Below are 15,531 nucleotides of genomic sequence, written 5' to 3'. Positions count from 1 at the left end.
CGGCGCAGAAGCTCGGCGACAGCGCCCTCTAGAGGCAGGAAGGCCTCGTTGCCCGTTTAACGCGCACTGTTCCTGTACAAACAATCTGTGGTTTATTGTGACCTTTATTTTGACCTTTAAATGGGTCATCGTGCGCTATATGACAAAATAATATATCACATCACATCTCGAACTAGATTGTAAAATATGGAATATAATTTATAATAATAATAATAATAATAATATTATTATGTTATTACATTGTTTTTCTCCTCATTAGAAACACAGGAGAGCTTGTTCTTTCATCACATGACTTCTGTGAGCTACAGCAGATAACAAATGCTACTATAGTGTGGATGTTATAACTGTGTCCTTGTTTGTTTCCCCCTCAGGCCGACTGGAGAAATACTGAGTTTAACATGAGTCATTCCGTTTCCATTTTCCAGCCTAGACACATATGACCTGCAAAACAAATGTTTCCCAGCCCTGGAATTAATTCATAATAATACACATATGACTACTTTATTGTTAACACCCCGTAACAGACAAGAGTCTCTGCATTTTTAATACAATTTTTTTTTAAATAAAATGTCCTCAACCTTATATCAGAACACTTTGTTTTTTTTTATATTATACAATACGAATTTATGATAATGCATTGTCTCCTGCAATGTTTGGAATGATCTGCTTTTCTGTGAAGTTACTACGAATATTGAAGCATTGAGTCGTGGTTTGTAATACTGAGGGAAAAATAAGGATTATTATTATTATTATTGATTGATTGATGAACCTTTATTCTTCCTACAAACTAGTTGTTTCAGTTCATACACACATTGGAACGTACAGCACATGTATTAAAAACAAATAATAAATAAAGATAATAATGAAAAAAACAACGATAAAATAATAATAATAAATAAAACAATATAAATCATTCTTATAGCAACATTTATAACAAGACAATAAATACTAATACTATAATTATTTTATTTTAAATGAAGACACTACACAAGTACAAACAATGGGAAAGAAATATATATTTAAAAAAATATACACAATATTTTATACATTATTGTTTTATATATAAGAAATACCTGTCATGCAGTGGGCATAACAAATACTGATTTTAGAAAAAAAAAACAATGAATTTACAAGTAATAATGAAATGTTAATTCTATATTATATTTTAACGATCCTGACTTGTTCCAAAACGTTATATTATTGAAAAGAAACAAGAGTAGCAGGACTGAGCTCCACATGTGTGTGTTGATGTTACCCAGGAGCTGTTCCTGGGGTTAAACATGCAAACTTCTTGTTGACGTCACAGACGTGTGGATGTGTTTGTTTGTGCTCTAGATCTCACACTGTTATCAAAACAACAGACCAAATGTCTGTCGATCCACAGAGACACCAGCGAGTTGCTATAATTCAAACCTTCAGCCTCAGACCACGAGCACCAGGTCTGATCCGGGTCCAGCCTGTCTGGCCAGGACCACTGATTCAGCCCGTCTGTGATACACAAAAGACGAGCGGACAGGAAACGCACCAGCCAATCAGGAGCTCTCTTACATCGAGTGCGACCAGTCGGTGTGTGTTTGACATCAGACGGAAGCGAGAGCAGACGCTTCTCCTCGTGCTCAGTCGTCACTGACATCACAAGGTTTGCTGCCATGACTCTACACAGGTGAGCTTCTCTCTGTTTAGAATCCTATATGTGGGGTCAAAGGTTACATCTGATGATACAGTTGTTAGACACATAACCATATACAATCATTTCAGTGTATTGTGGGTAAAACGTTGTGATTCAAGCCTTCACTGGGATTTGCTTCATTAAATGTAACATATTCATATGATAATTAGTGTAAACTTAATGTTTTCACTTCGAAAACAAAATTAAGATTTAACAGATTTACCTCAATCCCTCTGTTGTAAACATAGTTAATTATCATAACAATCATATAGACACACACTTGTTACAATTAAATCTTACTAGTTAAACTTGAGTTGAACTTATTACTTTAAAATTGCTCTGAAATCTGGACGAACGAGAGGTTACAAGAGTCCATTATGACGTAATAATGGCTTCACTCCTCCAGCTGTGATCAAGCTTTGTTTATACAACGAGTCCCTTGGAGGTGGAGACCATTGATGACACACGGTGACAAACCTCCATGCTTGACCAATCACAGCAGAGTGGGTGTGGTTATGGTCAACAAGATTTCATCTCCCGAAAAACAAAGTGTTTTCAGTGGGCGGCACTGATGATACAATAGAGTCCCACATCACAACAACACACTCACACTGATGATACAATAGAGTCACACGTCACAACACCACACACACACTGATGATACAATAGAGTCACACATCACAACAACACACACACACTGATGATACAATAGAGTCACACATTACAACAACACACACAAACTGATGACACAATAGAGTCACACATTACAACAACACACACACAGAGATGATACAATATAGTCACACATCACAACAACACACACACACACTCATGATACAATAGAGTCACACATCACAACAACACACACACACTGATGATGCAATAGAGTCACACATTACAACACACACACACACACACACACACACAGATGAAACAATAGAGTCACACATCCCAACAACACACACACATACTGATGATACAACAGAGTCACATATCACAACAACACACACACACTGATGACACAATAGAGTCACACATCACAACAACACACACTAACACTGATGAAAAATAGAGTCACACATCCCAACAACACACACACACACTGATGATACAACAGAGTCACATATCACAACAACACACACACACTGATGATACAACAGAGTCACATATCACAACAACACACACACACTGATGATACAATAGAGTCACACGTCACAACACCACACACACACTGATGATACAATAGAGTCACACATCACAACAACACACTCACACTGATGATACAATAGAGTCACACGTCACAACACCACACACACACTGATGATACAATAGAGTCACACATCACAACAACACACACACACTGATGATACAATAGAGTCACACATTACAACAACACACACAAACTGATGACACAATAGAGTCACACATTACAACAACACACAGAGATGATACAATATAGTCACACATCACAACAACACACACACACACTCATGATACAATAGAGTCACACATCACAACAACACACACACACTGATGATGCAATAGAGTCACACATTACAACACACACACACACACACACACAGATGAAACAATAGAGTCACACATCCCAACAACACACACACATACTGATGATACAACAGAGTCACATATCACAACAACACACACACACTGATGACACAATAGAGTCACACATCACAACAACACACACTAACACTGATGAAAAATAGAGTCACACATCCCAACAACACACACACACACTGATGATACAACAGAGTCACATATCACAACAACACACACACACTGATGATACAACAGAGTCACATATCACAACAACACACACACACTGATGACACAATAGAGTCACACATTACAACAACACACACACACACACTGATGATGCAATAGAGTCACACATTACAACAACACACACACACACACTGATGATGCAATAGAGTCACACATTACAACACACACACACACACACAGATGATACAATAGAGTCACACATCACAACAACACACACACACACACTGATGATACAATAGAGTCACACATTACAACACACGCACACACACACACATAGATGATACAATAGAGTCACACATCACAACAACACACCCACAATGATGATACAATAGAGTCACACATCACAACAACACACACCCACACTGATGATACAATAGAGTCACACATCACAACACCACACACACACTGATGGTACAATAGAGTCACACATCACAACAACACACAAACTGATGACACAATAGAGTCACACATCACAGCAACACACACACACTGATGATACAATAGAGTCACACATCACAACAACACACACACACTGATGATACAATAGAGTCCCACACCCCAACAACACACTCACACTGATGATACAATAGAGTCACACATCACAACAACACACACACACTGATGATACAATAGAGTCACACATCACAACAAAAACACACACACTGGTGACACAATAGAGTCACACATCACAACAACACACACACACTGATGATACAATAGAGTCACACATCACAACAACACACTGATGGTACAATAGAGTCACACATCACAACAACACACACACACTGATTATACAATAGAGTCACACATCACAACAACAACACACACACACTGATGATGCAATAGAGTCACACATCACAACAAAAAACACCCACACTGATGATACAATAGAGTCACACATCACAACAACACACACACACTGATGATACAATAGAGTCACACATCACAACAACACACACACACTGATGATGCAATAGAGTCACACATCACAACAACACACTCTGATGATACAATAGAGTCACACATCACATCACATCACAACAACACACACTGATGATACAATAGAGTCACACATACACACTTTAACACACACACACTTTAGTTCAACTTTAAATGTTAAACACGTAAAAACACAGATAATAAATGAGTCTCACTTCCTGACAAAGACAGTTTTATGAATACATTTTCGGCTCTTGTTTGCGTGACTGACTTCGACGCCCCTGACTTTATCAAAACCGTTCATATTCATAAACCTTCTCAGCACTTGAGAGATCAGATCAATGGTGTCGGTTCAACACCGCGACTCATGTGCTCAACAAACGGCTCACGAGGGCAGCGACAGCTCGACCAATCGTGGATCAGGTTGTGGCTCATCATGTGTTTTCACCGTCAACATTGGAAGTCATTTTGAAATCATGTTGCTCACGGACAGACGGATGATCACGTGACCTCCTTGGGGGAGGTAACACACGCGCAGGACAATCTCACCTGAGCAGGTGTTGGTGTGCGAACAAAGAGTTTATTGTTTATTATGGAATGTTTTAAAGTCATCAACAAACTAATACATAGTGTTTTTTAAAACGTGATCATTAACATAAAGGAGCAGAGAAGCTGCTTCTTGCTCTTCTGTGGAGGCCTTTGATTCTTCAGTCCACCATGTTGAATCTCCAAAGATGTGAAGTGAAGAACACGTCGTCCTGTAGGAAGAGATGCAGAGATGTGTGGTGTGAAGAGAGTCACACACATGCTCAACTGAAGACACACACACACACACAAACACACAGACGTTGTCAGAGTGGAATATGATCCACTGACGTCTGTGGAGCTGTCCTGTCGACGCCTGATGAAAAAGGCAGCCAGAAGGTTCACAGGCTTCTTGTGGAGCGAAGACCGGCAGCAGCTCTGCAGTGCAGCGCCGGGGCTGAGGAGAGCTGGGGAGACGAGAGCCCGTGTGGTACACTGAGCCCGGCGGCCAATCACGCGTCTCCATGTGGAGCACCGACCAATCGGCAGCTTCCAGCCGAGGTTAAAGATGGACAATTGCAGAAGAGAGCAGCAGGAAGAGAAGGCCTTCTAGAATCCTGCATCCATCTTTCCCACTCATCCTGCACGATCCACGGGCGTGAGGAGGAAGAGCAGGAGAGCCAGAGTGAGTAGAAGGTATTTCCTACATTGAAGTGATGCTGTTGTGGAAGGAACGGAGAGGAACGGAGAGGAACGGAGAGGAACGTCTGTGGAGACCAGAGGCTGTGATGATCAGAATCATGTGCAGGGGGTTGTTTTGTAGATTGTTGCATTATGTTTCCTCTCATGCATCTACTTGTGCATCTTGTATCTCTGCTGTCTCTGCTGCTGTGGATGGTTGGAGCTTCAGAGGAGGAGGCCTCTCAGATGATGCTCGTCATTTCACTGCTGATATGTTCAAGATGGTGACAAAGAAAAGGGTCAATTATTGAACTTTGTTTGTGTTGACGACTGGTGAGTCTGAACGACATCGAACGATCACATCTATTATGACAAGACTGGTGTTATTAACGGTCATTATACTGACAGAGATTGTTTCTAAGAATAAATATATTTAAACCAGGGGTCTGAGAGGACCTTCCTCAGGGGCCACATTGATATTGTGACTGTGAAAAGGGGCCGTGGATTCAATTTGAAAAAATGAAAGATTTAATAGATGAATAAATAGAAAGAAAATAATTGGATTATATATTATTTAATGTTTTTAATGTATTAAATTAGAATATTAAGTAGAAGAAGAAAAATACATTTCATTTTGTTTAATATTGATAATTAAATACATCAAAAGAATTATATCATGCCATAAAATAGGCTGTTTAACAATTCATTTAACATTCATTCCATTTCAGATTTTAATATAAACACACTTTATTTTCTAAAAAAAAAGAAAACATAAAAGGGACAAATAAAAGATAGAGAAGAAAAAGCAGAAATGGTTAATTATATGTAGTTAAACTAGTAACGAAATAAAACCATTAAAACATTTATTGTAATTTTACGGGGCTGTATAGATGAAGTCAGGTGGTCTAATACTGTGGTGGGTCAGAAGAGTGACAGCCGTGAGATACTCGGACAGTTTCACAGTCAAGATACAATTGTATCGAGGACTGACGTTGATAACCTCAAAGCCTTAGTTTCATTGAGTTGAAGGCGTTCTTTATTAAGAGGCTTTTTAGATTAGATAAGATTATACTGAGGTGAATTGATCATCTTAATGGAAGATGATGTAATTTATTCTCACAAGACTGTTCTTTGTTAATTTTGTATCATTTCTTTATTTATATTGTGTGACGGGTCTGTTATTTCCGCTATTATCTCTGCTATATAATATCACACTTAAGTCTATTCTATTCAGACAGAGGCTGAGCTGCTCAGTTAATTGTTTGCTGGAATCAAACAATGTCTGAGTGAAAAAACTTTGCAGCTAAATGTGGACATAACTGAAACATTGGTTATTGCTCCTGATGATAAGATTCCAGGGTTGAGTCAGTACTTCAGTGACTTAAGTCAGTCTGTCAAACTGAGCCTTAGAAATCTGGGTGTTGTATTTGACAAAGACATGTCTCTAGTTCGTTTGGATTATTGAAACAGTTTGTTTTCATTTCTAAACCAGAAGGATGTGTCTCGCCTGCAGTTCATACAAAACTCTGCAGCCAGAATTCTGAGCCGCTCTAGTAGAAGAACTCACATTTCTCCTTCAAACTCTTCACTGGCTGCCAGTTTCTTTCAGGATCATTTTAAAATTCTGGTTCTTACTTTCAGATCTATTCATGGTCAGGCCTTCTATCAGTGATCTGATCCAGACTTACACCCCAGCTCGGGCTCTGAGGTCTGTGGATCAGAATCTACTGATGGTTCCTGAACTTCCGGACCAGAGGAGAGAAATCCTTCCAGACTGTTGCTCCTAAGCTTTGGAACCATCTCTGTGTTTGATGATCTACTGACTCCTTCAAGAAACATCTGTGTTTGATGATCTACTGACTCCTTCAAGAAACATCTGTGTTTGATGATCTACTGACTCCTTCAAGAAACATCTGTGTTTGATGATCTACTGACTCCTTCAAGAAACATCTGTTTGATGATCTACTGACTCCTTCTAGAAACATCTGTGTTTGATGATCTACTGACTCCTTCAAGAAACATCTGTGTTTGATGATCTACTGACTCCTTCAAGAAACATCTGTGTTTGATGATCTACTGACTCCTTCAAGAAACATCTGTGTTTGATGATCTACTGACTCCTTCAAGAAACATCTGTTTGATGATCTACTGACTCCTTCTAGAAACATCTGTGTTTGATGATCTACTGACTCCTTCAAGAAACACCTGTGTTTGATGATCTACTGACTCCTTCAAGAAACATCTGTGTTTGATGATCTACTGACTCCTTCAAGAAACATCTCTGTGTTTGATGATCTACTGACTCCTTCAAGAAACATCTCTGTGTTTGATGATCTACTGACTCCTTCAAGAAACATCTGTGTTTGATGATCTACTGACTCCTTCAAGAAACATCTGTGTTTGATGATCTACTGACTCCTTCAAGAAACATCTGTGTTTGATGATCTACTGACTCCTTCAAGAAACATCTGTGTTTGATGATCTACTGACTCCTTCAAGAAACATCTGTTTGATGATCTACTGACTCCTTCTAGAAACATCTGTGTTTGATGATCTACTGACTCCTTCAAGAAACATTTGTGTTTGATGATCTACTGACTCCTTCAAGAAACATCTCAAGACACTTTTATTTGAGTTTTTCCTTGATTCTCTGAGACTCCTGTGTTTGTCTCAGTGTTATCTTGACCTTCTAAGTATATATTTTATGGGTATTGTTTTGATTGTTTAAGTTCTTTGTGACCCCAGTTTAGAAAACTCTACAAATATGACTTACTTACTTACTTATTCACACCTCACCAAGTGTTGGTAAACTATCTCATTTCCCAAGGGATTGATAAAGTCTATCTAATCTAAACGTTGGTGGTTTGTTGCATCACCTCTTTTTTCATTTACCCAAGAACACTCACTTCATCTTGTTTTCCATTTAACCAATGTTTCCAAACAAGGGGCAACAGTTGAACGTCGGTCCAGATATTCCTCTAACCAGGAAGTTTCTCCAGCTCTACTGGTTGAATACTTACAAACACAAGCCTTCGTTTGTCTTCTCTAAAGAGTATTCTGGACCTCAACTCTTAAGAGCAGGATTCCAGGGTTGAGTCAGTACTTCAGTGACTTAAGTCAGTCTGTCAAACTGAGCCTTAGAAATCTGGGTGTTGTATTTGACAAAGACATGTCTCTAGTTCGTTTGGATTATTGAAACAGTTTGTTTTCATTTCTAAACAAGAAGGATGTGTCTCGCCTGCAGTTCATACAAAACTCTGCAGCCAGAATTCTGAGCCGCTCTAGTAGAAGAACTCACATTTCTCCTTCAAACTCTTCACTGGCTGCCAGTTTCTTTCAGGATCATTTTAAAATTCTGGTTCTTACCTTCAGATCTATTCATGGTCAGACCTTCCATCAGTGATCTGATCCAGACTTACACCCCAGCTCGGGCTCTAAGGTCTGTGGATCAGAATCTACTGATGGTCTATCTCTGTGTTTCATGATCTACTGACTCCTTCAAGAAACATCTGTGTTTGATCTACTGACTCCTTCAAGAAACATGTGTGTTTGATGATCTACTGACTCCTTCAAGAAACATCTGTGTTTGATGATCTACTGACTCCTTCAAGAAACATCTGTGTTTGATGATCTACTGACTCCTTCAAGAAACATCTGTGTTTGATGATCTACTGACTCCTTCGAGAAACATCTGTGTTTGATGATCTACTGACTCCTTCAAGAAACATCTGTGTTTGATGATCTACTGATTCCTTCAAGAAACATCTCAAGACACTTTTATTTGAGTTTTTCCTTGATTCTCTGAGACTCCTGTGTTTGTCTCAGTGTTATCTTGACCTTCTAAGTATATATTTTATGGGTATTGTTTTGATTGTTTAAGTTCTTTGTGACCCCAGTTTAGAAAACTCTACAAATATGACTTACTTACTTACTTATTCACACCTCACCAAGTGTTGGTAAACTATCTCATTTCCCAGAGGGATTGATAAAGTCTATCTAATCTAAACGTTGGTGGTTTGTTGCATCACCTCTTTTTTCATTTACCAAGATCACTCACTTCATCTTGTTTTCCATTTAACCAATGTTTTCAAACAAGGGGCAACAGTTGAGCGTCGGTCCAGATATTCCTCTAACCAGGAAGTTTCTCCAGCTCTACTGGTTGAATACTTACAAACACAAGCCTTCGTCCCTTCGTTTGTCTTCTCTGAGTATTCTGGACCTCAACTCTTAAGAGCAGCTTCAACAAGCTCCTCCTGACAAGACAAGATACTTGAAATGATCCAAAGGTGGGATGACCACGTCCTTCCATCCTCTCCAGACTCCCTGTGGTGCTGGGATGCTGAAGTCCATCAAACAACATGTCATGGTCCAAACTTAAAAAAAACAGCAGTTTAATGCTCCATGTTGTCGACCTATTCATGTGCAAGTGTTTAAGAGAAGATTCTAATCTTAGAGACTTTAGCGTTTTTTAATACACAGACCTTCATGAAACTCCACCAAAGGAACTGAACCTGGACGTTCGAAGGAGGACAAATGTAGAGATAAATACGATGAATCCACCGTCCAAGACTGGAAACAGAAAGTATTTCTAAATTTCAAGTTCCAATTTTTTAGGGCCATGACCTCGACTGGTAGAAGAAAGACACTCCTGAAACAGAAGGACTTAATAATATACTGTATATCTTTATCTTTAAGCACAAATGAAATTAGGTTAGGTTAGGTAGAACTTTATTGATCCCTCAGCAGGTCTCCTTCGGGAATTTTTTTTTCCCAAATTATCCACAGCAAATTTTTCATAAAAAATAATCAAAATAAAATAAGAACAAGAACAAAGAGAAATAAAGAGAAAGAACAAGATGATACAATCTAAGTTTAAAGATAAAGATAAAGAACATAGATCAAAGAAAAATAACAAAGACAAAGGATACAAAGATTAACGTAGAACAGAACTCAAATGAGTCCTTGAGTCTATTAGTGTTGCACCTGGGAGGAGCATTCGTGCTGCATCTGCTTCTCTGCTCACTGATGACAGCGTTCAGAGGATGATGTCATCATGATGATGGACAGTAGTTTGTTCAGTTTAATTACTGTTTGTCAAGAAGTTTCTAAAAGGATTTTTTACAAACCGTAACTTGGATCTGGAGTTTATTTTCCATGTGTGAGACTTTTTCCAAACAAAATGATGGAGTTGAGGCGCACGGTCAGAGCCAGAAGGTTCCTGGTTTGGTTCCAGGTCAGGAGTGAGTCAACTTTAACCTGTTCAGGGTGTCCCCCCCTTTAACCCCGAAGTAGCTGGGATGCCTTCATAAGAGAATAAGCAGCAGAAAAAGATGATGGATTCAGGCCCCTGAGTTCTGAGTTCTGTGAAAGAAACTGTGGTCTCTTGAATCCCTCATCTTTTACTTAGATTATGGATATATAAATAGTAAATTGAGAGGATTGTCCTCTGGCTCAGCTCTTTCTGCTCTAGATCAATCTCTTATTGCATCGTCTTTAAACATCAACTCTTTCATCTGGAACTCATTCCAAACCTTGAGTAGGTGTTTCATACATTATTTTGCCTTTTAATTCCTCCTGTTTGTGACTTCATCAAGCACTGATCTGCAAAGAAACTTAACTCGCTCTGTTTTCCTGCATCAGTTTGGCAGAGACAACGATAACGATCGAGTCTGCATCAGAAATCATGGAGATCTCGACCAGATCCAAAGGTATCAATCCAAACATGTTTACATAAACTAGCTTCCTTTTGGTTCCATGTAATATTTGTGAAGTTTCAGACGAGCGGTCGACCCAGAAAAGGAAGGTGCCCGACCCGACCGACTCGTCGAACGGTGGCTCCTCCGCGGAGACTTCCCCGTCGCCCGTGAAGAAGAAGAAGAAACCAGGAGCTGTTGGCAGCAGCAAAGACCAGGTAGGTGTCTCGGTGTGACGTGGAGTCACTGATGAATCTTGTGCTTGTGAGTTGTTATCTCTGATGCATGTATTTCTCTTTTAACTTTTCCAACTTTGTGTTTCTTGTGCCTGCGTTCCAGTCAGAACTAAGACATGGTCCCTTTTACTATATGAAGCAGCCAGCACTCACCACAGACCCTGTTGATGTTGTACCACAGGACGGCAGGAACGACTTCTACTGCTGGCTGTGCCACCGCGAGGGTCAGGTGCTCTGCTGTGAGCTCTGCCCGAGGGTGTACCACGCCAAGTGCCTCAAACTGCCGTCAGAGCCCGAGGGAGACTGGTTCTGCCCCGAGTGCGAGGTAACTAGAAGTGAGAAGAAGTGCCTCGGAGTGTGTCCATGCGGCTGAGATTCTTCTTCTGAATGTCTCCCTGAAGAAAATAACAGTAGCGGAATGCATTGAGACTCAGAGCAGAGCCATGATGATGCTGACCACAGAACAGTTGTCGTACCTGCTCAAGTTTGCCCTTCAGAAGATGAAACAACCAGGTGTAAGTTTGATCAACCTCCTTCTTCTTTGGTCCTCAGAAGATCCGCTCTCTCCATATAACATTTCCCGAGGGTTCTTGTAAATGGATCCATATTTATTTGGATAAAACTTTCAGGAAATGCATAACCATTTCCATAAGATTGTTCACGTTTAAATGTAATCACTGTCTACATTTGAAACGTATTTCTAAAGAAAATACTCATGAAGAACTTGTTTGAGCCAAGACTGTCTGAAAACTTTGATCAGGAAATGTTCTTGTTAATAATATTAAGGCTCATTAAGACACACACACACACCCTTGAACACTTTATCTATTAACACTGCACATACACACACTGATGCATAGAATGTGAGATTACGAAATTGATCCTTAAGATTCTGCTGACTCATCAGATTGATATCTGCATGTGATTATTTATGAGGCTGATTTTGCAAAACCCTCTTTTATTCTGCTTGTCTTCTCATCAGTATTATATCACCATGACAGTGAAGCTGACGCTGATAATGTTTGATCGTTAAATAATCTTGTGATGACTATATAATGCTTTGCTTGAAGAGGCTCATTGAAACATCAAAAATGGTTTATACGTTTATTTAAGGAATCATTTGTGGCCCTGAAATTCAGTTAAATTAATAATCAAACCTTGATGTAATAATACATTCATTGAACAAGTCGAAGAGAGTCTTGTTTAACATAAAATATTATTTGATTCTTCTTTTTTAGTGGTTTTGCGGACGCCATTCATAACAATGCAGTTAAAAGGCTTTTGATGAGATCCAGATTATGGAAACAGATTAAGTCTCTAAGATCTTGCTTTAATTGAATAAATAGATCGACTAGTTTCATAGAGCAGAGCCAGCCCTTCTATTAGGAGAACTAAACATGATCTATTTTATGATAGCAAGAGTAGGTATGAGAGCAAATTGAAATCAAATAAATGTAATTAAAAAAAAAGATTTGTGGTTAAATTCAATCTTTCAAGGAGACTATTCTGTAATCATCGTACATTTGTCAAGCTCTCAGGGGGTCTTATGAGGTTCAAAGGTCACTCGGCCACCAAGCTTTGAGAATAAAACTGCATCTCTTCATAAGGTGTTTGTGCTAAACGTGCTTCGAATCCATGCTGGCCAAACAAGTATGTGACGGACCACGATAAGAAAAAACATCTTTGTAAGATAGTCTTCAGAGGTGGACTTGAGCTCCCAGTACAGTGTCACCAAAGGTAGTCTAAAGGATGTAGCTGCCCGTCTCTCTTTCAGGATCATCCACGATTGCCATCACGCCCCCCCCACGCCGCTGTCACGCAGAAAAAGACTTTTAATTGGGTAATCAATTACATCACTAACAACATCCCTGATTGATGCTTTCCTTCTCGAAGTGTCATCCTTTTGTTTGTGGTGGCTTCTTGACACTTTCGCTGGTAGCATGTTGCTAGCATGTTTACATTCCAGACGTCTGGGTTGAGCAGGAATTGTCGTCAAATAAATTCTTCCATCACATTCATGGATTCACAGACCGAGCCTTTCCAGAAGCCAGTGTCTCTTGAGCAGCACCCGGATTACGCCGAGTACATTTTTCACCCCATGGATCTGTGCACGCTTGAGAAGGTAAGGATATCAAAGTCTACGTTGTCTTGTTGTTGTTTATCACCGTGATAACAATGGAACTTGTTTTTCTTCTGCTCTTAGAATATAAAGAAGAAAATGTATGGATGCACTGAAGCGTTTTTGGCTGACGTCAAGTGGATTTTGCATAACTGTATCATCTACAATGGAGGTACCGACCGACCGACCGACCGACCGACCGACCGACCGACTGACCAACCTACTTACCCACCCACCCTCCTACCTACCTACCTACCTACCTATCTTCCTACCTACCTCCCAACCTACCTACCTTCCTACCTACCTACCTACCTACCTACCTACCTACCTACCTACCTACCTACCTACCTACCTACCTACCTACCTACCTACCTACCTACCTACCTACCTACCTACCTACCTTCCTACCTACCTACCTACCTATCTTCCTACCTACCTACCTACCTACCTACCTACCTACCTACCTACCTACCTACCTACCTACCTACCTACCTACCTACCTACCTACCTATCTTCCTACCTACCTACCTACCTATCTACCTTCCTTCCTTCCTTCCTACCTTCCTTCCTTCCTTCCTACCTTCCTACCTACCTACCTTCCTTCCTACCTACCTACCTTCCTACCTACCTTCCTACCTACCTACCTACCTACCTACCTACCTACCTATCTTCCTACCTACCTACCTATCTTCCTACCTACCTACCTATCTTCCTTCCTTCCTTCCTACCTTCCTTCCTTCCTTCCTACCTTCCTACCTTCCTACCTACCTACCTTCCTTCCTACCTACCTACCTTCCTACCTACCTACCTACCTACCCATCCATCCATCTTAATATATTTTATTTATCTAGTCATGGGTCACAATAAAATAATTTACATTTCATTTCTTTTTTTTCAGGCAATCACAAACTTACAGCTACTGCGAAAGTAATTGTAAAGATCTGTGAACATGAGGTGAGTAACGTCCTGATTGAAAATAATAAATAAAAACCTATTGTACAAAAAATGATAAATGTATTGTTGATCTTTCAGATGAGTGAGATCGAGGTTTGTCCCGAGTGCTATCTCTCCGCATGTCAAAAGAGGGACAACTGGTTCTGCGAGCCATGTGTACGCTGAGATGGTTTTACTCACGTTACACTAAATTAAACTGTAAATAACTTACAATAAACTTACATTTATTGTGTGCTCGCAGAGTAACCCACACCCTCTTGTGTGGGCAAAACTGAAAGGATTCCCCTTCTGGCCAGCAAAGGCACTGCGGGATAAGGACGGACAGGTGGACGCTCGATTCTTTGGTCAGCACGACAGGTATGTGTTGAATGAATGAATGAATTCAGCTCCTGTAACAGTTCATGTCTGATCTTTTGTATGTTTTTTCTCAGGGCTTGGGTTCCTTTGAACAACTGCTACCTTATGTCAAAGGAGATTCCTTTTTCTGTGAAGAAAACCAAAAGTATATTCAACAGTGCGATGCAGGAAATGGAGGTCTACGTGGAGAACATGAAGAAAAAGTTAGGAGTGTTCAACTACGCTCGCTTCAGGACACCTTTCACTCCGGACAACAACTTCCAGATGCTGCAGGATCCATCCAACCCTTCGTCCAACACGGCCAAACCTGACAAAGTGGACAAGATCAAGCTCAGTTTTGATATGACCACCTCGCCCAAGGTTCATCTCGCCAGGACGGTGTTTACTGGGTTAGCGGGGGGGCAGTGTGTTCCTCTCAGCGACATCCCAAGATCCCCCATGAGCACCAACTCCTCTGGCCACACTGGCTCCGATGGGGAACTGGAGAGCGTAGGCGAGAAGACAAAAGAGCCGAAGAGCCATGGGAGTGCAGCAGAGGAGTCTCAGGATAGC

General features: G+C 40.2%; 1 protein-coding gene across 1 annotated transcript in view; it reads left to right on the top strand.

Annotated features, from left to right (window-relative positions):
* Positions 1-1,654: 1,654 nt before the first annotated feature.
* LOC148069875 (MYND-type zinc finger-containing chromatin reader ZMYND8-like) overlaps positions 1,655-15,531 on the top strand; it is a 21,225-nt gene continuing 7,348 nt past the window's right edge. The window contains exons 1-12 of the mRNA XM_087801290.1: positions 1,655-1,663; positions 11,261-11,328; positions 11,398-11,531; positions 11,653-11,874; positions 11,951-12,064; positions 13,324-13,389; positions 13,579-13,671; positions 13,753-13,840; positions 14,567-14,622; positions 14,701-14,778; positions 14,864-14,979; positions 15,054-15,531. The exon at positions 15,054-15,531 is cut by the window's right edge and continues 4 nt beyond it. Of these exons, the coding sequence (XP_087657416.1) occupies positions 11,304-11,328; positions 11,398-11,531; positions 11,653-11,874; positions 11,951-12,064; positions 13,324-13,389; positions 13,579-13,671; positions 13,753-13,840; positions 14,567-14,622; positions 14,701-14,778; positions 14,864-14,979; positions 15,054-15,531 (1,470 nt within the window). The 5' untranslated portion in view covers positions 1,655-1,663; positions 11,261-11,303. The remainder of the gene's footprint in view (positions 1,664-11,260; positions 11,329-11,397; positions 11,532-11,652; positions 11,875-11,950; positions 12,065-13,323; positions 13,390-13,578; positions 13,672-13,752; positions 13,841-14,566; positions 14,623-14,700; positions 14,779-14,863; positions 14,980-15,053) is intronic.

This window comes from Callionymus lyra, chromosome 10 (assembly GCF_982586985.1).
Source record: "Callionymus lyra chromosome 10, fCalLyr1.hap1.1, whole genome shotgun sequence".
Lineage (NCBI taxonomy): Eukaryota > Metazoa > Chordata > Actinopteri > Syngnathiformes > Callionymidae > Callionymus > Callionymus lyra.
This window is presented reverse-complemented; position numbering and strand designations above follow the sequence as displayed.